This window comes from Electrophorus electricus, chromosome 12, assembly GCF_013358815.1.
Source record: "Electrophorus electricus isolate fEleEle1 chromosome 12, fEleEle1.pri, whole genome shotgun sequence".
Lineage (NCBI taxonomy): Eukaryota > Metazoa > Chordata > Actinopteri > Gymnotiformes > Gymnotidae > Electrophorus > Electrophorus electricus.
The window spans coordinates 8,688,049-8,711,153 of record NC_049546.1 but is presented as its reverse complement, the minus strand read 5'-3'; the positions used below and the strand labels follow the sequence as shown (position 1 = coordinate 8,711,153).

At 39.7% G+C, this 23,105-nt stretch overlaps 4 protein-coding genes across 5 annotated transcripts; 2 read left to right on the top strand and 2 right to left on the bottom strand.

The window, feature by feature from the left end:
* Nucleotides 1-303: 303 nt before the first annotated feature.
* Nucleotides 304-7,478, bottom strand: fbxl13 (F-box and leucine-rich repeat protein 13). Its single transcript, XM_027024536.2, has 21 exons — nucleotides 7,299-7,478; nucleotides 6,738-6,841; nucleotides 6,525-6,615; nucleotides 6,375-6,442; nucleotides 6,069-6,223; nucleotides 5,851-5,960; nucleotides 5,600-5,704; nucleotides 4,574-4,669; nucleotides 4,333-4,468; nucleotides 4,056-4,108; nucleotides 3,864-3,964; nucleotides 3,514-3,643; nucleotides 3,258-3,356; nucleotides 3,000-3,120; nucleotides 2,574-2,736; nucleotides 2,155-2,274; nucleotides 1,912-2,038; nucleotides 1,704-1,787; nucleotides 1,317-1,451; nucleotides 1,030-1,193; nucleotides 304-841 (listed from the first exon to the last, which is right to left on the bottom strand). The coding sequence occupies exons 1-21, from the start codon at nucleotides 7,356-7,358 to the stop codon at nucleotides 649-651; spliced, it is 2,415 nt and encodes an 804-aa protein (XP_026880337.2). The 5' UTR covers nucleotides 7,359-7,478; the 3' UTR covers nucleotides 304-648.
* A 440-nt stretch (nucleotides 7,479-7,918) lies between these two features.
* Nucleotides 7,919-11,304, top strand: armc10 (armadillo repeat containing 10). Its single transcript, XM_035531899.1, has 6 exons — nucleotides 7,919-8,298; nucleotides 8,642-8,787; nucleotides 9,014-9,148; nucleotides 9,226-9,402; nucleotides 9,487-9,558; nucleotides 10,103-11,304. The coding sequence occupies exons 1-6, from the start codon at nucleotides 8,052-8,054 to the stop codon at nucleotides 10,352-10,354; spliced, it is 1,029 nt and encodes a 342-aa protein (XP_035387792.1). The 5' UTR covers nucleotides 7,919-8,051; the 3' UTR covers nucleotides 10,355-11,304.
* A 550-nt stretch (nucleotides 11,305-11,854) lies between these two features.
* On the top strand, nucleotides 11,855-20,646 carry cax2 (cation/H+ exchanger protein 2). Of its 2 annotated transcripts, none has more exons than XM_027024578.2 (20): nucleotides 11,855-11,970; nucleotides 12,659-12,817; nucleotides 13,236-13,342; nucleotides 13,429-13,537; nucleotides 13,675-13,791; nucleotides 13,885-13,946; nucleotides 14,319-14,474; nucleotides 14,802-14,990; nucleotides 15,411-15,504; nucleotides 15,670-15,811; nucleotides 16,036-16,219; nucleotides 16,475-16,574; nucleotides 16,792-16,916; nucleotides 17,073-17,110; nucleotides 17,237-17,349; nucleotides 17,646-17,791; nucleotides 18,681-18,775; nucleotides 19,065-19,143; nucleotides 19,515-19,623; nucleotides 20,042-20,646. In XM_027024578.2, the coding sequence occupies exons 1-20, from the start codon at nucleotides 11,913-11,915 to the stop codon at nucleotides 20,113-20,115; spliced, it is 2,256 nt and encodes a 751-aa protein (XP_026880379.2). In that variant the 5' UTR covers nucleotides 11,855-11,912; the 3' UTR covers nucleotides 20,116-20,646. The 2 variants fall into 2 exon arrangements, with proteins under 2 accessions (XP_026880379.2, XP_026880378.2); XM_027024577.2 differs by having other exon boundaries at nucleotides 13,672-13,791.
* A 179-nt stretch (nucleotides 20,647-20,825) lies between these two features.
* On the bottom strand, nucleotides 20,826-22,715 carry parietopsin. The gene is made up of 2 exons (XM_027024567.2): nucleotides 21,399-22,715; nucleotides 20,826-21,294 (listed from the first exon to the last, which is right to left on the bottom strand). Exons 1-2 carry the CDS (start codon nucleotides 22,713-22,715, stop codon nucleotides 21,139-21,141), a joined length of 1,473 nt encoding a protein of 490 aa, XP_026880368.2. The 3' UTR covers nucleotides 20,826-21,138.
* Nucleotides 22,716-23,105: the final 390 nt, after the last annotated feature.

The following is a 23,105-nucleotide window of genomic DNA, read 5'->3' as shown; positions in this document are numbered from 1 at the left end:
ATAGAAAAAAACCTACACACAGCCCACCAAACCTTTTATCTTAATACCGTTGATCATATTAAACACAAAGACAATGAATGTGGTGTCCCCAAATAGGGCGTTTCCTTAGCACACTGAAACATTTTACAAAATCTAACTTTTTCTAATAAATTTGTGGATATATTTATGGTAGTAAATAATAAAATAGGTTAATAATATGAATGTATGACTTTATACTTTTTGTTTGTTTTCATTTTTACAGTTATTGTTTACATTTTCCAGGCTATGCATGTCATGTGCGATTTTCCACAGTAGACTACAAAATGCCCCAAAAAATTCTAATTTATTCATTGATAGCAAATTCACAACTAATCAAATACCTGAAAGCTACATCCACAAAAGTCATGGTTCTAAGGTTCAACTATATAACACTTTTGGACTTATTTATTCAGATGTAATTTAGGTAGTTACACATTCAGTGTTTGGTATTGTAGGATTATATAGCATCACATTACTGTAGCAGTACAAGTATAATTAGTGAAAATAATATTAATCTGCATCAAAGAAAGAGTGATTGTATGAAACACACTACATATTACATACATACTAGATACAAGGTTAGACATTTTGCTTCAGCACGCCAATGCGTGTGATGAGCACTAGCTGAGTTCAGGTTTCAGCAGTGGTTTCTCTGGCACTGCTGCTAACGTCCTCCTCATCCTCCCAGTGGCTCTCCAGCCTGTCGGGCTTCTTGGTGGGCTGTAGCAGCCTCCCCTGACTATCGTAGCCATACGAGCAGGGTATGTCGTCACAGCTGTGCTCCCAGTGCCGCACACGCGGCTGAAGCCTCAGGGCTGCCTGTCTGAGGTGGGCAAATGATGGGACATGATGATCTTACATGACAACACATAAAGCAAACCATTCATGTGCACCCATGACCACCCACAAGGGTAATCACAGCAGGTCTTCCCACACCTGCTGTGAAGTGAATACAGGAATTATATTAGTAAAGCTGCAGCTGCCTTGAGGCTGCAGCCTTCAGGTCTTCACCTGGAGATATTTCTGCAGTAGAACATGCTGATGGTGGTAAGCTGAGGGCAACCACGGTGCAGCAAGCGAGGGGTGCAGTCAGTCAGGAGAATGCAGCCACTCAGGTCCAACTCTCTCACATAGTGACATGCTCCTGTGAGATACTGCAGTGCCATGTCTGTCATCTGGGGTTTAGAGAAGCAATTCATGGTGAATTTACTTGGTTAAAGTTCCCATTGTAAGGATTAATCCATCAATGTTCTTTCACTCTGTCTTACTAAGTAGGACATCTCTAAAATCAGATTTACTTTGAGGCATCCAGCCATTCGGAGTGTGATGATTTTTCTGCAGTAGAAGGACAAAAACTTGACAGATTGATCAGATAAACTCAGGCAGTGACACACATCAATAAGCTCCAGATCCTGTGCCTGTCTGCAAAATTTCTGCATCAATAAAAGGAAAAAAAATTAGACATATAAGGAGGAACCGAGAATGGATGAAATTATGCCCAATGTGTGTGAGAACATGAAAATCTTGAGGTTTGGTTATTTGAGTGGGCAGTAAATTTTGGAACCCAGTACTAGTATAAAAAAATAAAATAATAAAATTAAAAAAAAGCAATAAATGATAACATAAATAACTACAATGGATAAACTGTTGTAAGATGAACTGAGAAAGGGCCAAAGTAAACGTGCCTCTATTCCATTATCTGTTATCCATATGCATTCTGCAGCAATCAGCTTTCTCAAAGTGCAGACTGCACCCAGCGCAATCAGACCCTGCAAAGGAAACACACAGGGCTCTTGTTTTCTTGGCTGAATTGGTTTTCAAAAGCAGACTGTCATATTGAGGTTTTCAGCTGACTGAAAATGTGGACATGGGAAGTAGACAGAGGAAGTGGACCTTATCTTGGATGCTGCAGCCTGTGATGTCCAGAGTGATGAGTGAGGGGCACCCACTGAGCCACTCAAAGCTGCTATCCGTCAGATACTCACAGTAACACACAGTCAGCTTGTTCAGTTTGCTGCATCTGGTCAAACACACACGCACACACACACACACACACACACACACATCAAATCTGCAGATGAAGCTGTTACATACTGAATGTTGTGATGGTTTGTGTGTTTTAAGGAGTGTGATCACCTCTGAGCAAGCCTCATGATGGACAAGTCATTGACTTGGTGGCAGTTGGATAAATCGAGCTCTCGTAGTTTAGAGGCACTTGGTCCTTCAGCAATGTAACGGATTCCAGTATCACTCAGTCTGGCTCAGACAGACCACACACAAAACACACAAAACACACACACACAGAAATCTAGAACCTACACCTACAGCATGTTTTAATATGTTTCATCAATTACATTAAATTGTTTCTTATAGATAAACAGTTCATGGCAAATTTAATAGAATCCAGACTCAAATTAAGACTGACTAAATGGAAACCTGACTCCTGTATCAACTGAATGCTGGTAATGTTCCTTACCTTTTATGCCCCTTAGCAAAAAAGTGCCTGCCAAATGAATAAATGTAAACATAAATGTAATTTTAGTTATGTTTCCTACTTGGCAATGTCTGCAAGGTGAAGGATGTGGAGGTTCCTCAGACTGCCTATATACTTCATGCTGGTATCAGTCATGCGAGTGCAGCCTGGCGCGTGCAGCACAGTCAGGTGAGGGGAAGCCCTGCACAGAGCTTTCCAGCCACTGTCTGACACACAGACATTACCTGGACAGCCACAACACACATGGGAAGTGCCCTTATACACTTCACAAGAAGAGCCTTTAGCAACTTGAGCTATATGTCTTTTTAAATAATATCGCACCGGTCCTTCAAAGATTTGTTTGGCTTGTGTTATGACTGTTCTGATCAGCAGAAGGGAGTTTGGACAAAATCAAATTGAAGAAAAGTGAGAAAAGTACTTTTGATTGAAATTAAAGTGTTACATATCCAGGTACAGGCTCCAAGGTCTTAAGGAGAAAATGGCAAACCTTCTATTTTTAACTTAGTCAGGTTGGCAACCTCAGCGATGGCTTTGAAGGCCGTGTCTGACAAATACGGTGTGTCCAAGACAGAGATCACAGCCAGGTAGTGACACTTAGAGGTCAGCGCCTGATGAGATGATTTCAGTCAGCATGCACCATACTGCTGTATGTGAAATGCATCATTCTTGCCCTCATAATCTAGGGCCATCCAACACCACAATGTCACACATTAAAGTATGAAATAAAACACTTTAGGTATAGTACCTGGATACAGGCATCAGACAGTGAGGGCATATCATCAAGCACAATGTGTTCAAGCAGACTGCAGCTTTCAGCTATGTGTCTGAAACCATCCACTGATATCTACAGCAAAAATGCATCATCCCTTAATTTAAACAGAATGTACACAAGTGCATGCATTGAGAACTTTGAGATTTTTATGAGGTCATGTGTTAAAATCAATATGCTACACTCCCACAAAGAACCACAGCAAATGCACAGCAAACAAAACAGAACTGACCTGAGTACAGCCTGAAAGGTCAAGGTGGGTGAGCCCATTGCAGCCTCTTCCTGTGCTCAGGAGCTGCAGACCTTTATCTGTGAAGTTCTTGCAGTAAGCCAGACTGAGGGACTGGAGCGTCAGAGAGCACCTGTACAACCAAACCAAAAGAATCACAAATGCACATCTTCTGCTAGCATCGGATTAAAAATAAATTAAACTGGAATATTGTTAACATTAATAATTGGATTGAACGTACACTGTAAAATCACCACATTCTGTAAGAGATAATTCAACAGATTTTACTGTATGGGATAGTTAAACTGACGGCAAAGCATGAAGTAAAGCTACAGACAAAGTGTGCTTTTTACCTGGACATTGATCGCAAAGTGCCATTGGTGATATTAGTGTAAGACAAATTAAGAATGAGAAGAGATGGACATGCCTCTAGGATGAGCCGCATCATTTCATCCTGTCATTAAGGATTTATTATGAAGATGAACCAAATTAAAGATCTTTAAAACCATTGCAAAAAAACATGGCAGAACAAATTTGTCACTCACATTGATGTTAGTACATTCACTCAAATTCAGCTCCTGCAGATTTTTGCATTCACCTTTGAACAAATGCAGCACAGACAGAGCAATTACATATTTAATGTCATATTTGACCCAATTGCACACTTTACAATATTTATCAGTTTACCAGTTGAGTATGAACAATTTATCACTTATGCTCTTCAAGCATTAGGGGCTTGGAAAGGAAACACACACTCAGCAGAAAACAAGCTCAGCACCATTAGCATTTAGCATCATACCATAAACACACTCAGTAACTTACTGACACATCTAAAACTTGCATGGTGCAGTGTACTACAGCCACTCATGTTCAGGTGGGTGATAAAAGGACGATACTTCTGCAGTATTCTCGCCACAGTCTTGTTAGTAATCCATTGTCTCTCATCTGAGAAATTAATCTGTGACAGAGTGCATAGTCATGAGATATCCTGAAGAAATCTTGGCCTTGTAGCATTGCAGGGGAAAAGCTAAAGGATCTAGGGGGCTCTTCTGCCAACACTCACCTGGCTCCACAGAGAGCAAGTCTGAGCAATGGCCATCCATGCACGACAGACCTGAGTACATTTTAGGAGGTCTCCCACACCCAAATTCTGAAAGATCTAAGACAAATATGTTACCTAAAAACCACATTTCCCAAAACAATTTCACAAGTTAATGTTGTCATTATGTTAATAGCACTGATCTGTAAAATATAATTAAAAACAAACAAACAAAGAAATCAGTATCTAAACAAAATGAAACAGAATTGCTAGGAGTTCAAGACTGCACACAATTATTATTATTATTATAATGCAACTGAATGGAATATTTACAATTGAATTATTTATTCTTATTTCAGCAATTAAATGAATTAATTTGTGTGCTTCCATATTCATTAGGCAGTAGTTCATTGCTTGGTTTCTGCTCCTATCTCAGCATGCCTAGCACATATCTCTAAATCCCAGCAAGACTGAACTGCTATATATTGCTGGAGATATCTCCCCCGGTTAATTCAGAATGAAGCAGCAAGGCTTGTTTTCAATCTCCCAAGGTTCTCCCATGTCACCTCCAGGGGCACTGTGTAGTGGCTCGCATCACTGATGCTCACCTACAAAGTCAACACTAGACCTGCTTCCACATACTGAAAAGCACTTATCAAACCCCTTTCTGCACCATGCTGCCTTCGAGCCTATAGAACAGCTCCACTTGAACCATTGTCCCACACAGAAGACATACATCAAGACTTTTCACTGTCCTGGCACCCAGGTAGTGGAATGCACTTCCCATGGCTGTCTGAATACGGGCTGTCTTCAAATGAAGACTATTCTTAACACTAACCTATCTATGCTCAGACGAAGATATGCTTTGGATCAGGATAACAAAGAACTTCTGTAAGTCTGTAAGCTCTGGACAAGTGCATCTGCCAAATTCTGAGTTGTAGCTACATGTCAGATGGTAGCAGACAGCAAAGGGAAAAAAAATATAAGATTATGTCAGGCATAATATCTATTTAGTGCAAACGATTTAAGGCTTGTAGGAGAAAGAGGCACCTTAGCTGAGAGTTTCCAGGGCAGCAGAGACAGTCTATCCTGTCCATCTGCTTGAGGAAGATCTGTGTGTTGACCATGAGTGTCCAGTATGTCTTTCTCCATTCTCTGCCAAAGCCCGTGCACACAAAAACACACGTAGTCACACACACATACACTGTTGTATTTATGTACATGTTCACAATACACCCATTAATACGTTTCATTAAATGCACAGTTTACTTGACTGGTAATAGTGTTTCATTAAAAACTACCTCAAAGTACTCCTTTGTTCGTTTTGCATCTTGCACTACATAGCGCCATGCTGTGATGATGATCTTACACAGGACAGCATTCCACACCCGCTGTATTTTCTTCACTGCATCTGAAACATCAAACAACAAGCTCTTCTTCATCTTGTATACAGTGATCACAGAAAGTTTCAGTAGCCAAGGGCATAATTATCCACTGTAAAGACAGTATGGCAACTTACCGGATTGCTTGTGCTTGCGAACATGTACCCACTCTGCCCAGCTGGTAAAGATGAACCTTGTGCTCTGCACAACATAATGTCTCTTGGCTGAATGAGTCAGGAACAGCAGCCTGGCAGCATCTGCTTTCCTCTTTGAAATATACTGCCTCCAGCCTCTTCCCACAAGAGCAGGCGATTATTAACTCACAGGATATCAGTGTAGACAAATAGGACACTAAAGCTTATTACTTTTAGATCAGTGAAATTTAGATAAGATCACTTAGAATATATACAGTACATGAGTATAGAATGCTAGACCATACTTACATGAAGCACATATTGGTCAAAATTTTTTGATAATATGAGTAGGCTTTCTCTAACAAATGTAACTGAAACTAAAAGACAAAGAAAAAAATATTAGGTTTTTGCAAGCATAATAAATCTGTATGGTTTGACAATTAAGATAGAAAGCTATACCATGTCATCTGTGCTTCCAAAAATATCATGCACCACGCTCGTTGCCAGCAAGGACACTGTGATTGGTTGAACATCATCAAAACAATTGTGCCTGAAAATATATTACAAAAACACCCCTGGTCATGACACATAGTTCTTAGAGCTGCTAAAAACAACTGAAACCTGGCCCCAAGGATGATTTAAATTACATTTTTAGTAATGTATGGAACATACCAGCCAATCTCAAGGGCCTGGTTTTCCTGAATTGCCAGAAGTTTCCTTTCAATAAAGTGCAAGGCATCTTCAGGGCAAGAGACACATAAGCTAGACAGTAAGGCCTGACGAAGGAAGAATTAACGTAGCTGTTAGCTATCACAAACAGATCGATTACATGAATTAATCTTTGAACATATCCCTTTAATTATGCTTTATGTGGAATTTGAATATGTAACAGGTTTCAACAAACAAAAAACAAAATCATTGCAAACAAATACAATAAATACCATTTCTATTTAGGAAACTTTAATATTCATATTTATATATAAATATTGACTTCAAATCTTAGATATGTGGTAGCTAGTTCAGCAACATTGTAATATAGCTAGTTTGCTTAATGCAAGACATATTTAAAATCACGAAATCTTTCTAGACAGTCTTAACATAGCTAGCTAGCTACCGCTACAAATGTATTATTGTTCTGCAGTGAGCTAATGGCGGCTAGCTATTAGGTTAAGTATCCGTCCCGTCAAATCTTAGTTATCTTTAGCAGCTAGCTAGTTAATGTTAGCTAATCACCTTAAAAATCTGAGAAAGTGAATGTTTAAGAAAATATTCTCTAAAAACAGGATCTGTCATCACAACTGTCGAAACCGTAGACTGTTAATTATCTATAAGATGGCTAGCTAAGTAAGAAAATTATTTCAGCTTTAAAAAACATGAGAGCTACAAACGTTGCAGATTACACCTGTTGCTGTAATAGTTATGATCGTTGCTAAGTAACTCTTGTATGCAGATGGCCAACAATTAAAGACGACGCAAAATTCTTTAGTACAGTACTAGCTATTTTGTGACAGCAGTTTCGTCCATTTAACCTACAGTACCACTGTCTTTATGTTTATCTTCATGATGTTACAATTTTAAATATTTTATAGCATTAACAACACAGAAAAGACTTTTCTTGCAAGTAGGGTAGGGAGAAAACACGAGAGAAAATCTTTTAAGCAATCACACGCATAATACTGCGATGTAATCTGTCTAGTATGGGCTCAAATAATCAAGCTCTAATAATCAACCTTCAACCTTTAATAATCAACCTTCCGTCTTCTTATGGCACGGGCAGGGATAGCAGTATCAATGTCCATACTGATGCAACAACCAAAGAACCCCGTGAAACGTTATAATTGGCCACTGATAACCTGATAAGAAGTAAAAACTAGCTAGCCAGCTAGAAACAAGCTGGCCAACCAGCCATGGGTGTTCAGCTAAGAAGGACCTTAAGAACGCAAGCCGTTATTTAAAGATTGCTATTTAAGATATATTTATTTCAGAATGGGAGAAGATAGTGTCACACCGCGTCTGATAAATATGAAAACGTTGTTGGGGATTGTAGCGGGAGCCGGAGCCTCATATGGAATATACAAGTTGTTGCGCGGACGCGGAGAAGACACAGAAAGAAATAAAGCAGATTCAAAAAACGACATGGTTTTACAGCCAGGGAGTTTGATGGCCAAAGTATCAGGATTTAATGTCATTGGTAGGACTGACAGTCGGAGCCGTACCACAGAAATCGCCTCAAGTAAGCAGGAAAGATGACTTTGCTAAGCTAGGTAATTAGGTAGTACTGTCAGCTAACCTAGGTTAGTGTTGGCTATCTAACCTCGATAGCAGGATAGCTAAGATAATTTAGCTACTGTCAACTTGATCATCAACAAGTTTAAACGTTAGCTATATAGCTGTTATGTCTGTTTGACAAGGGTGTATTAATACTTTATAACAACCATGATATATCATAAAGGATTGGAAGCTAACTTGGTCTTAAAGTTTTTGACAACTAGTAAATAAGAATTAGCGAGATTTCTTGTAAAATGCTTAATTTGTAATGCTAGAACCATTTTCTTTTTTGTTGCGTTTTTACTAAGGTGAAATTCTCTCAAAGTCTCCTGGAAGCTTGGAGCCAAGGCACCTAAGCATGCTCCTCTCCCTTCTTCAGAGCAGTCCCAACCCAGCGGAGAAACAACATGTTCTTATAACTTTAGGAAACGCTGCTGCTTTTACAGTTAACCAGGTCCAGATCCAAAACGTTTTACTTTCTTTAATAAAATATCTTGCTCGTTTAATAAGCAATAACACTATATATATATATATATATATATATATATATATATATATATATATATATATATATATATATATATATATATTTATAATGTGTATATGTATATGTGTGTATATATATATGTGTGTATATATATATGTATATATAAAATTTGCTAATTCTTTCTTTTTACCAGGATCTCATTCGAGAACTTGGAGGCCTTCATAATATAGCAAGCTTCCTTTCAGACCCTTCACCTGACCTTAGAGTGCAGACTCTGAATGCCTTGAACAATCTGAGCATGAACATCCAGAATCAAGAGCAGCTAAAGGTATGCCTCAGAGCCCTGAGAAGATTCATATTACATGGCTCTGTCCCTGGCCCTTCAACAGTCTCTTTTCTGTGCAGATATATGTTCCACAAGTGCTGGAGTTGATAGAGATGTCCCCTGTGAACTCAGATCTTCAGTTGGCTGCACTAAGGCTATTGACTAATTTGACCGTCACAGACAACCATCAGCATTTGATGAAGCCCTCCATCACTCTCCTTTTGTCACTGCTTGTAGTGAGCAGTGAAGTTCTTCAGGTGCAGTATTGAGGTTAAACGTTTATGTCTTTTGCATCTAAATGAGTATTTATAGATTTTCATGGAGTGCCTCTTTTCCTACAGATCCAGGTTTTGAAGGTTCTAGTAAATTTATCATCCAATCCGGATATAATGGATGACTTAGTACAAGCACAGGTGGTAAAGTATGAACAAATACCCAGAATAATTGTAGCCTAATTAAGTAGATGTCATTTTAATGACTACTCCTATTATGTATCATGATCTGTTTGAGCTGATGGAAGCTAACCTCTGTGCTAAATCCTTGTTAATGTAAGATGGTAAAAATAGATATAGCCTACTATATAAAGATAACATTTGTATGAATAACCATATGTGCCTCAGTGCCTCAAGCTTGTGTTGGCATGTTCATTTTTTTGTTAACATGACATTCTGATGGTTATATTACAATCAACACTTCCCTTATTGCAAGCCTTTATGTGCTATCAGCATTAGCAACAGCAGTTCCTAACTTATCTTACTAAGTGTAACTAGCTAGTTTTAATGTAACTGACAGTCCTCTTTGAGGATTTCTTTTTGGTTAAACACTTGATCTTTTGCAAGAGATGTGACTTAGGTACAGTTATGAATTCAAGTGACATAGGACCTAAAGATACTTGTTAGTAAAATGTAATATGATCCATGCACATGTTGACTCCAGATTTAATTTTTGCTTGTATAGGCTCCTGCTTCCCTGGTTCTCCTCTTTGACAGTTGCACAAGTGCAGATGTGCTGCTCCGCCTCCTCACCTTTGTAGTGAACCTGCAGGCCTGGAGGCCGTCCGCGCAGGTGGCCGAAGCTCTACGGAAGCAGCAGGACTCCCTGTACTGTGTGCTGCTGGACAGCTCCTCACAGTTCCATGGCAGACTCCGCCTCCTCCTCTCCCACCCTGACAGGGAGATTAGCGCTCAGGTAGCGCGTCTCCTGACCTAGCCCCTCATCTGGGCCACACTTTGCCTCTCACTGCCACAACTTTGCTGTCTCCTACAAAGTCTCTTGTATGGTCTGTGCATTTACAATAGGGCCTCCTTAAGGTGTTCTTGGAGAATTCTTCTAATATATACATTTTTTTTAATATTATGATGGAGTGGCAGACATTGATACTTGCAAATATTTTATGCAGTAGTGGATTACAAGAAATGGGGCTATATAAGATTTGACTTTTGGGTGAATATGAACTTGCACAGAATCAAATCTTATAGCTTTAGCATTGGTTGTTAAAAGGATTTATTTTCAGTCAGGGAAGTTAATACACTACATTACTTGAATATTGTTTCCTCTATATTGTGTTGGTATCCCTTCTAGAAGGCAGCTGGGGAAATGGGTGGCTTCTGGGAAAAGCAAATTGAATGAAACAGCATAAAGGCTTTCCATATGCAGATCACCTTCTAAGGCAGTACAGGCCGTTTTCACAGCGGATGACGTTTGCACAGCAATTCCCATTGGAGAGATGTCTTTTTCATATCTTGTATGAGGCTTGTGTTCTCACTGCCAACTCCCTTTCAGGCCAAGTGATTGAATGCTTCTTGTTTCCTATGCCACATAAAGTGCTTCATAGACCTTGTCTGAGTAAGCAAAAACTGAAGTATGAGGTTGCTAATATACTTGCAATGCTTTTCTGACCTTTATAAGTGTAAGAATATGCATCATTCAGTGGCTGTCTAAAGTCTTTAGTGTTATGTTACATTTTTCTGCATGCTGTGAGAAGTGTTTGGGACATCCAAATAGATTACTTTTTGTGTTATCCTGTCACATGGTTCATAACTAGTAAACAAAGTATGTAATTACAGGCCCATTTGGTTCATTTGTCCTGCTGTACCTGGATCCCAGAAAACGATTTCTTGTTCAAAATCCAAATAAGTATAATAAATCTTAAAAGCTTTTTTATCCTGTTATGTTACCTAAATGCTGTAAGCAAGCAGTATAATTTAATGCCCATTTTACTATAACTGGATCCCACATAACGTTCCTTGTTCAAGAGCCAAATATGTGTGCCTTTCTGCACTTGGGTGAAATGTGATGTGTTGCTGCTGTTACTGCGAAAAAGGAAATGACATTTTATGGAGGGCCATTACAGTATAGTCATTACTATGGCTGTTGACGATTGATGTGATCCTTTATGGCTTGCTTTAAAAAAATAGATTTGACATGGGATTTAAATTAATCTGTGTGAATTTACTACTTCTGCCTGCTTTGGTAATTTATTTGTAGTCAAATAAATGTTTATTTAAAATTTTGAAATTATTTTATGCACATACTGATTTGTCGTATTATGCTGCTTATGTATGTAGCTAATCGCTAATAGCTGATTACACTAGATTGATAGAAAATGTACGCTTTCTAGTGATCGGATTGTAAATTTATGATCTGTTCCTCAATACTAAGAGTCGCAAACTCAATTTCCCATAAGTCCCAGCCTGCGAGCCAGTACAGAGCGCAACAACGTTGGTATCACATGAGATGCATTACTGCGTGAAGCACAAAAGCTGAAATGTCTGCAGATACAGAAACTCGGAGAAGATTGACCAGTGCCGGCTCTGATAATCAAGGTAAAAAAAACTATTGTTTGTAGAATGACAACAATTGGTTTTCTCAATCTGCCTGGTAACGGTTGTTTATGTAGACGGTAATGCGTTCCTGACATAGGATGCTATTGGACCTGTCTCGTCTACAAGCTAGAGAGTGATAAGGGGAAAAAAGTAAATAAAACTGGTTTGTAACTGACAACTGAAGTATAAGTACATACGGCTAATATCACAGCTACTTTAACAATACCTTCGTTACTTTACAGACGAGTTTTGCATATTACAGGTGTATAATGGTTACCTTCCTGTAAGCTGTGTACTTGCATTAACATCGCGCCCACGGGTGACCAAAATGTCACAAAACGTCTTGTCTGTCCACACCGTTAGGCAATAGTGTTTTATTGCAAGCAGCCTACTTCTCCGTTTTGAAATAGTTTTTAAACCATAAATCTCTTCACGGTTCCCCTGATGGCTTCCTGGCTAGACATGGTCATTGAGCTTTCTCCTCCAACCTTAATGTTTAGTTGTGTTATGTTGTCGGTTCTCTTCTGTTCATATGCTTAGCACAGAGTTTCAGCACTGAGTCTTGTTTAAAAAAGACATTACACACCTATATGAGTCATGTTACCCATGTTTAAGTTCAGTTAAATAGTTTCAGTTATTGTTGTCAGATCTGTTGCGCTTCCCCTTTTTTTTCTGCATCTGGCTTTAGACCCTCTGTGGGACAAGGATGGTGTCAGAGGTTATGCTGGTGATAGCGGCTCCTGCTATGAACAGGATCACCTCCATCTCAACATCCCTGACAGTCAGCAGCATTTACCCTTCGGCCCCCAGAAGTGTAGCCCTTACATACCCAAACGCAAATGCACAGGTGAGGAATTTTAATGCACCTGTACACAACACATTCCCCAGAAGCTCAGTCCACTTTGTAGATCACTAATGCAAGGCTCATGTGCAATAAGGAGAATCAGAATGAGAACATATGGTAAAGCAGAAGGCCTGCTCTTTAAAAAATGGGCCTACCAGTTGTTGTTTTTTCCCTCAGTTTGCACTCTCAAACCATTTCACTGCGAGTTATACCGTGTATGACTATGTACGTGACAAACCGAACTTGAACTTGAACACTTAGTATACTGAACCCTGGTTGTATACTGAACCCTGAACCTTGTATACTGAATACTGTATATAAAATACTGAACCCTGGTGAACCCCAGTTCACTTTTTGTATTTTAGTCAGAGTGGTTTGCATATAGATGTCCTTTTTGTCCTCTTCTTCAACCTGTGTATAGGAAGTAGTTCACACACTGCTGATGAACTCTGGGAAGAAGTCCCATGTAAAACCACTATTAGCGCAGAGAATGAGGTGGAGGCACAAAAACTCGCCAATAATTACAAGGTAGGAAACCGCATTTGCAAACATTGAGAGCAAGTATCTGTAAACATTTACTGTTCCTGTCTTCTTATGTGTTTTTCCATGTTAAGTTTGGATTCAGAAAATGGAAGAGCCACGTAACCGAGAGGCCCTTTCAAGACAGATCAGAGATAGTAAAGGAGCTCTACTCAGAGCTTAATGTCATTAAACCAAACACAGGTCAGAATCATAAATCATCCATATACCAATTTCTGATAAAGCTTAGAGGTTAGCTTTTGAAATATTGAAACCAGTGATATGGTTTTCCATCTGGGTAATCATCTCTCTTTTTCTATCTCTCTGTGGTGTTTTAGCAGGCTCTTTATTTACCTGTGGCAATGTTCTCTATGTGGTTTTATTTGGTTGGTGGATCTCCCTGGTGTACCTTCTCACTAGCATGTTGATGTTCATGACCATTATAGGAATCCCTCATGGTAAGCCACGTGTCTACTAATGTCATCATCTCCCTTAAAACCTTGTACTTTTTTTATTTAACTTAGCCTTCTTCCTTTTTTTTTCTTCTTTAGGAAAATTGTGCTTGAGGTTGGCTGGTTATTTTCTGTGGCCATTTGGAAAAGCAATACAGAAGGTTGTGGTTCTGATACATAATATGTAACAGTTGCATCTATAGTCCACACATTAGCATTAGTTTGTTTGTTAGTTTGTTTGTAGTTTGCTCAAATAAATTCAAAGTTAGGAGAACCTCAGATGGGTACCTGAGGATTTAAAAAGCATTTAACTGAAGTGCTCCCTCTGAGTTATATCAACTAACTTTGAATAGTATGCATAATTATTGTGTTATGTGCTGTTCTGTGGTTAATCTTTGAAAATTAGACATTACATTATCTGTTTTATGGTTTAGCTGTAGCACCTGCTAAATGGGCTCATTAACAGTGTTGATCATGTGACTACTGCACCTGCTATCTGTGTGACTGAGTTCCTCTATCTGTGCTCTTCTCAGGCGAGTAGCTCATTATCCAGTTTCAGCGTGATCCTCCACAGTGATGCTCGGCTAGCAAACAGGGACGAGGGGAACGCTACCTCCGCCCTCCTGCTGCCCACCTCTGTAGGGGACACTGTGGAGGAGCCCTGCAGGCCTCTACAGCAGCGCTCCTGGGTAAGATGCCCTGAAGCAGTGTGAATTCACTAACATATATTTCAGTTGTGATGTGTGTGTGTGTGTGTGTGTCTGTGTGTCTGTGTGTCTGTGTCTGTGTCTGTGTGTGTGTGTCTGTGTGTGTGTGTGTCTGTGTGTGTGTGTGTGTGTGTGTGTGTGTGTGTGTGTGTGTGTGTGTGTGTGCCTGTATGTGATCATGCATGTGTGTATTTATTTGGAGGGGGCGTGGGGTTTACACATGGTCCATATGTACTAATGAGCACCTTTAGCTCATATTGGTCTTGCATGCAGTCTGGCTGTGTGAGACTGTGTGTTTTTCTCTCCCAGGGTCAGGCAAGTGTGTGTGTGTGGATGCTGTTGGGTTATCCTCCTCTGGCTGCAGCTCACTGTGTGCTGTGCCTAATATCCTGGCTCCTGGTCTTCACCATCCCTGTGGCCAAGCTGAGCTTCAGAACCCTGGGCAGCATCCTGCTTATGGCCCCTGAGCAAGTACACATCTGCTCTAGCACCAGTGGGGTGAGCCTCAACTAAGTCCTGTGCCTCCCTCTATTTCACTGTCCAATGCCCTAAAACACCTAAATGTATACTTTTATAGATTTATATACATGATCCATACATTTCTAATGCCATGTTAGTTTTATAAATTCATGCTGGCATCAGACAGCCTCAGAGTAGTACTGTCACTTGTAGAAAGTGGATAAGTGGGAAAATCAGCCTTTGAAAGCAATCGGTTCTCTTTTCTCTTTTTACTTTGTTCTCCATTTTTGGCAATAATGTTAATATCACAACTGACTTACTTTCACACTTAACACTGAAGATGGAAAATATTAAATGAAAAATGCAAAATTTCAAAAAGCAGAAAAGGCTGGTTGTGCCGATTAATTTGAACGCGGTGAATCCTCTATGCTACTGTTTCCCCTTGTCATTGAACCTCAGGAAAGGGAGGATGGAACCATCCTCTGCTGCTACCATGCAGTGAATATCTACTACTACAAATACACCGTAGATGGGATCAACGTCTTTGCTGTCAGTATCCTACTCAAACAAATCCAGGCCCATCAGGAGAACAAGTGGCTCCATTTGAATGAATTTGTTTTATGTGTTAAGGATTTTTCCAGATTTTCTTTACAGTGTTAAAATAGCATGTGTCTTTTAGTTTGCATGTTATTTTCCTTAGAAAATTGCTGTCCTGTAGATCTGCTCCCTTTGGTCATTGTCTCACTGATAATTGGCTATGTGGACCAAGGCAACCATTTTGTCAGCTCTGAGGTTAAGTTTGCCACAGCAATCAGTTCAATCATTCCATTATCGTACTATATTGGAATGGGTATAGCCAGGTAAGGAAACATCTTACCTAAAGTACACATACACACATACACAGGTGCATGCATACATAATGTACTCACATCCAATTTTGAGAATTATGGTCTGTATTTTTCTCAGGAATTTCCTAGGAATGTTATTTTTCTGTATATAGTGCACTTAACAGACATAATATTATTGATTTTATTCTATTTTACACAGTAGAGCGGAACTGAAATTAAACTTTGTGCATCTGCAGCATATCAGCTCAGAGTAACTTTGCGGTCGGAGCGGTGGTCAACGCAACGTTTGGCTCCATCACTGAGCTCACCTTTTACATCACAGCTTTGCTAAGGGGGCGTCGCCTGGGCAACAAGTGCCTAGAGGAGATTGTGAAGGCCGCGCTGACTGGCACACTGCTTGGGTGCATCCTCTTCATTCCAGTAAGAAATCACGCCAGTGGCATATTGCACCAGTGGCATATTAAAAGCACAGGTGACCCCAGGCCTTTCAGCTCATCTGCAGAGCATTACATCTAAAATGGCCATAACCAACCTGTTCCTTTCTCTCTTATGATCTCATAAAATACCACTTATTTACATAGTGCCTATGACATATTTCACATTTGGTTCAGAATGCTCTCTGATTCTCTATTAACATAGTGCACTGCTTGCCCCTGGTCTTTGGCCATCTCCTAGGGGATCTGTATGATCATTGGTGGGCTGAAGCACAGGGAGCAGAGGTTTAACAGCCGCTCAGCAGGAGTCAGCTGCTCACTGCTCTTCATATCTATTGGGGGTAAGATCTCCCTCTCCTCTCTCCTTTCCCTCTCTCACTCCCTTTCTAACTCTCTGTCTCTCGTGCTCCTGTCTCTCTGTATCATTTACTCATTCTGTCTCTCTCCCACGTTCCCCACACTTTTTCCGAGATCACCAAGACTGCCATTTTAAACCAGACTTTCAGTGTTTCCTGTAATTGATGGCACTCTGCTTGACCTGTTTGCTTTTTGGTTCAGGCGTGTTTGCCCCCACCCTCTTCTCTAAAGCATACGGGAATCTTGTGTGTGAAGACTGCTCGAATTCCTCTGAGAACAATGGCAGCAATGGGACGTTCACATGCAGAAACTGCCACTATGATCTAGTAGGATGTGCCAATGTCAAACATGCCACTCTCCTGATGCATCTTCATTAAGTCAACATCTAAGATACCATTAAAACATAACACACAAATGTGCTATTAGCATATGTCCTTTAGTACTGTTAAGCCCACACTTGCTGTCTCCCTCTGTTTCTTTAGAGTGAAAACAACTACAGCCTCTTTCATAGTCATATAGGGTAAGCAACTTCATTCTTTCAAGCTCAGTTAAATACTGTCTTTTCTGTCCTACTCTTAAGATGTCCTGAGATAAGGTGTTGTGACTTTCCTCCCCGTGCTCTGTTCACACTGTTTCTGTTTCACAGGCCGCTGGTATACACAGTCTCTGTTCTGCTACCGGTGTCCTATATCATTGGCCTTCTGTTCACGCTGAAGACCCATTCACATATTTATGACATCCACGTTGGTGAAGAACACGGTGATATTTTTTTCCTTTTCCTGTGAATCTTTTTCTCATTTTGCTCCACTCTGTTATTGTTTATTGTTTTTCTGCCACTGGCATCATCAAGAAGAAAGTAAACGTTTCTAACTTCTGAACTTCTGAAAGATGTAAAGGCACATCCATTGTGATAAATTGTGTGTTTGTTTGTGCATGTTCATGTGTGTGTGTGTGTGTGTGTGTGTGTCTGTTTCTGTGTCTGTATGTGTGTGTATATGTGCATGTTTGTATGTGTATGCGTGTGTGTGTGTGCAAGCGTGCGTGTTTGTGTATAGCATTGGGTCATCTGGGCCCTGTGGTGCATTGGTCCCGATGGAGAGCTCTCCTCATTCTCATCGTTGCCACAGTGCTGATGTCTGCCTGCAGTGATCTCATCACAGAGCACATCCAACCCATACTAACTCACCCAGGCATCTCTCAGGTGTGTAACATGCACGGGTCCACACTGTCTCAGGCAACACACACAAACACAGACACACGCACAGAAACACAAACAAGTTCAAAGAGGTTTTATTGTCATTTTAGCTATATACAAGTACACAACAAAACAAAAACGAGACAATGTTCCTCCAGGACCATGGTGCAACACAAAACAACAGTGCAACAGACAACATGCTACACAAGTGCAAACACACACACATACAAATATACCCTCACAGAAAACACATTCAATTAATTTCCTAAGTGTTCCTTAGGTGTGTACAAACACATGCTACACATATGCATGCACTCATCCTTCAGACATACACACACAAAATTGGTCCATAACATTTGGCTGTAACGTTCTTTTGTCTTTTGCCATCATCTTAATGTGATAACACTGGTCAAGAGGAATGTTGCTTCTTGCAAAAATATGTTTATTGTGTATTTTTGTATGCTGAATACAAAAATGTTTTAAGAATTTCTCTATACCCTTAGTTTTTTTGTTCCAGTACATTTGTATGTCATTATGTATAATAGTATGGAAAAGCGGTACCAAAAAAGTGGAGACTCTCTCTGTTGGCAGGCTACAGCTAGACACTGAAGAGGGCTGTTCCAAGCCCAAATATAGGCAAAGTTCACACACTGTACATTTTAGAAGTATGTATGAACACATTTTAGGTGTAATAACAGCCTTATTTATGAATAAGTAATATATAATTTACACACCTAAAATTTACACACTTAAAAACCATATGCGATAGAAAAATTCTAAAAACAGACTTGAATTCAGAATAAAACCATATTATGAGGTCCACCTATTCTAGTTTGGAAAGCAAAAAAAAAGTTCAAATTTTGGTGCCCAGTGTTAGTTATGTATGTCTTATCAGTATTTTATAGGTGTTACCGTTTTGGCTATGGTTCCTGAAATACCAGAGCTTGTCAATGGAATCCAGTTTGCTCTTCAGAATAATATCAGCTTAAGGTGGGTGATTTCCCCAAACACAGAGACCAAGTAAACGGGCTCTGAGATTTCTCTTTTGAGAATGCAGAACTTACACATCATACTTCTGCTTTTGTTTGTATGTGCGCAGGTTACATGCAGCACAAACCCTTAACGTCATCCTGTACTCACCAAAACCCTCCTCAGTCCCCACTGAACTAACACCTGTAGTGTCCATCTGGCTATAAGTGGACAGTGTAGCATTTGATTAGCCATGGGCTTTTTGCTGTGGTTGCTTGGCCTCTCTCTGTCAATATCAGTTCTTTTGCAGTTTGGAGGTCGGGAGTTGCATTGCAATTCAGGTGTGCATGATTCAGATCCCCATACTGATCCTGTTCAACGCTGTCTATGTGAGTCACTTCTGAGAAATCACCTCAGTGTCACCTTGTTAATTCTCAATGGTTAACTGTCACAGTGAGTCTATGTGAGTATTAATTTACTAGTAGTAATTTAGTATTCACACAGTGGATATGTATGTCAACAGAGGCTAATGTATTTTGCTAAAATTGTAAAAGAACATTTAGAAAACTGTTCTGGGGCTGGTTTTCTAGATGCCTTGATGTTTTATAGAAGCATTGAGATTGCTATAGTCTCTTAACGAAAGTTACTCCAACACTCTCTGAACAGTTAGGGAATTTCCCAATACGAGGAAATCATTAGTTTCTGGTTTTGGTAAAGCTGACCAAGTGTCTGATTAGAAAGTGTTTCTTGTCTCGAACAGGATGTTGGTTTTGTGCTCATCTTCAGTGACCTGCACCTGTGGGCAAGCATCTTCAGCGTCATCCTCGTCAACTACATCTTCATGGATGGAAAGTCTGATTACTTTCAGGGTAAGGGGTAGCAATCTCAGCATCGGTCTTCTCCTTGATGAAGGTGGAGGTGCACTGTTGCGTGTCAATCGGTAGTACATACTTGTAGCATGCACTTAGAATTTTGTTTATATACATTTTTTGTGTACACACTCTTCCCAAAATATATTCAACCATATCTACTGTGTCAAATCCATCTCAGAACAATTAATCCGGTTATTGTTCTTGATGTTAAAATGCTAGTTTTATGGGCATTAATTTTATCTTCATTACCACAGTACTGCATCTCTCCCCAATGCACAGACACCTAGTGCCCCTTATCATGAATAATTCAACTAATTAACACTTCTACACTCACTTTTTCTCCTCGCTCTCTCTCTCTCTCTCTCTCTCTGTCTCTGTCTCTGTCTCTCTTTCTCTCTCTCTCTCTCTCTCTCAGGTACTGCCCTGGTGGTGGTGTATCTCATCCTGCTTGCTCTCTATTTCTTTGCCCCATCACCTGCTGGTTGTTAAATGTGACAGAGAATGACCTGATCTTCATTTAGAAACCTCACCATTTAGAAACTAGCATTCTTAATAACTACTACATTATTATGACTAGAACTTACATCAACACATTTTTTGTTCTGTGCCACTGATTGTTACACAACCTGACAGTGAATTTTCAACAAAATAAGTTAAAGTACTGCAGTTCCCAGTATCATCTGGTAATGCTGTTATATATTGTCTTAAGGTTCATTAATTAAAATCTGACCAAACTGGTGGACAAGAAAATCTTTTGCACTATACTAAAATAAATGTTTATATGCTATAAAAGGAATAGCACTTTACATATGGAGCACTATCAGGTATTAAATACATTGCAGACACATTCAGATAATGTCCCAAAAGCACATGACAAGAATATAGCATGCCAGAAAAGTGTATGTTTATGTTAGTCTGTCCGCTATGTTTATACAGTGCCATAACTTTGGGAAACCAGGCATGTTAGCATTCTCTCATGGAATAATGTCTGAGCAACTTAATAAAGTTTTTAATTTAAACAAAAAAAAACTTGATTTCAGTAAATGTTTTTAATTTAAGTAAGTGAAATTTTAAAAAGCAGCATAATGTAACAGCTATGATCTCCCCACTCTCCCTGCTGCTGTCTTCCTGTCAGGCAGGTTGTTTTCTAAGATCTGCTTCTGCCAATATTTTAAAATTATACACTTGGGCCAATTTCCAGATGTTTATAGTATTTATTTTTTGAAGATTACCAACATACAACCCCAAAGGATGTGACTACATTTCATTGTCTCTACATGAAATTATTTAGTTTAGTTATGTGTGAAATGCAACAAAGTATTTAAAGGGAAAATGATGGTTATCACAGTTATCATTTTATCCAAAGGAGTCCATTTGTGCTGTGGTACTGACTGACTGGACATTTGATTATAAAGTCGGTAAAACGGGTTGGAAAAAACGGAACAAATGGAGCTGTGAATTTTCAAACAGAAACAAAATAGTTTGGTAATTCTAACGTTTTTGTATTTAGGGTTATGGTTTTGTACAAAATGCTTTACATCTCAATTTTAGGTAGAATAATTCTGAGCGGAACTGAGGGTTCACCGCTGCGTAAATAATTGGATTGGTAAGAGATGTCATGCAGGCAATCGAGACTGCCAGAATTTCGAACTCCTCAAAGATCTCGACCTAAAATATTAAGGGGGAACAAACGTCAATTTTCTAGATGATATGCAGATGAAAAGTCGAATTTTAGAATAATACATGTATAATTTAGGCCATATTTAACTTACTGATGGATTCCGATCTCTGTTCAGAAAGATGTTGAAGATTACTGTTCCAATCAGCGGTATCCAGAAAATTACAAAAGTAAGTATTATGTATCCGGAGCGTTTGGCCAGTTTCCCTTCTTTCTTCTTGTTTCCTCGTTCCTTATTCACGAAAGACTGAATCATGCAAACTGCTCCCATCACTTCTCCGTTTTGGTTCGCGTTGTCCGGAGGCACGAGGGTGGAATAATCTTTTTTTGGTACTGAAGTAGTGCAATCTGTGATCTCAGCAACTACGGGACTGGGATCCTCATTGTTTTCCAATTCTCCAAGTATCGGTGCACTATTGTGCAGTTTAGAGACAAATGTCACATTTTGCTCTTTGGGTTGATCAGGTGCATCTTTCGTCTTTCTGAAATCCAAGGACTTAGTATCCATATTAAGAGACCGGCTTTCAGCGGCTGCTGGTATATTAAAGGGTTTTTGTACATTAGGATCCAATTTAGGGAACTTTGTTTCACCCGCCGACCAATTTACCTCTGGTGTCAAATTTGTATTATCAATCACGGGTGTCATTACTGGTTTAGTCTCAGTGGTACGTTTTGCTTCCGTTGCTTTCACTACATTTTTCATGTTTTCGTCGACTTTTGTACTAGGTGGAGGGAAGACACCTTTATCAAATATTTTCCTGCTGTGCGCCTTCACTAAAATGAATATTTGGGCATAGAATCCAATAATAACGGCAAAGCATGTGAACCAGACAGGAAATAAAACGTACCGCCCGAACGAGTCATGCGTTAATGTATCCAAATTCAAAGCTCTACACCGAACATACACAGGAGAATCTTTTGCAAACACTACACATATAACTGATATTATGATGGGCACTGCCCAAGTTAACGGAATCCATGCCATAACCCGTTTTCGCCGCTGAGCGGTTTTAAATGGATACGCAATCGCTTGATATCGTTCAGCGCTGATACTCGCCAGAGTGAACAACTGAACTAAACAGCTGAGAGAGAACAGCAGAGCCTCTGCGTTGCAGACAATGTTTCCGAGGTCTCCACCCCTCCGACCACTTAGGACAATGATTAGGAGCAACGGGCAATCGGTAGCACATCGCAGAAAATCAGTAACAGCAAGGTTAACTAGCAGCGCGTTGTTAGACGTCTGGAGAGATTTCTGGCGGTACACGGCGTACGCGACGAACAGGTTCGCCGTAATGCCCGCGAAAAAGGTCACAAGCAATACCGCACAGTCCGCGACTGTAAATGCAACTTCGACGTTATTTAATGTACTGTCGTTTACTGATCCCAAAAATTGGATGAAATTACTTCTCATTTCCAAACTGCGAATGGTACTTTAGTTCCATCCCCGTTTAATTTCCAAATTCACAGAGTAAAAAAATGTTCGATCATTTTGTTCACTAGTTGCTCTTGAGTTCTTTGAACGCCTACAATGCAAGCCACTTTGTTTTACCCCTCAAACACCGTGACAACCACACTGCTTACGTTATAGGCCCATTTTTCAATTAACACCCCGCCAGGCTCTGATCATAAGGGAATTGTTGTTTTTAAAACTTGATTCGTTAGCTCATAGCTATATTTCTGGCCACCCTGGAACAAAGTCAATTACACACACAGGGGGTGAATTTGATTAGCTGGATTATTTTTTCTTTGGTAGCTTCTAAACCACCAAAATATATTGCGATTGCCTAATAATGAATCTTAT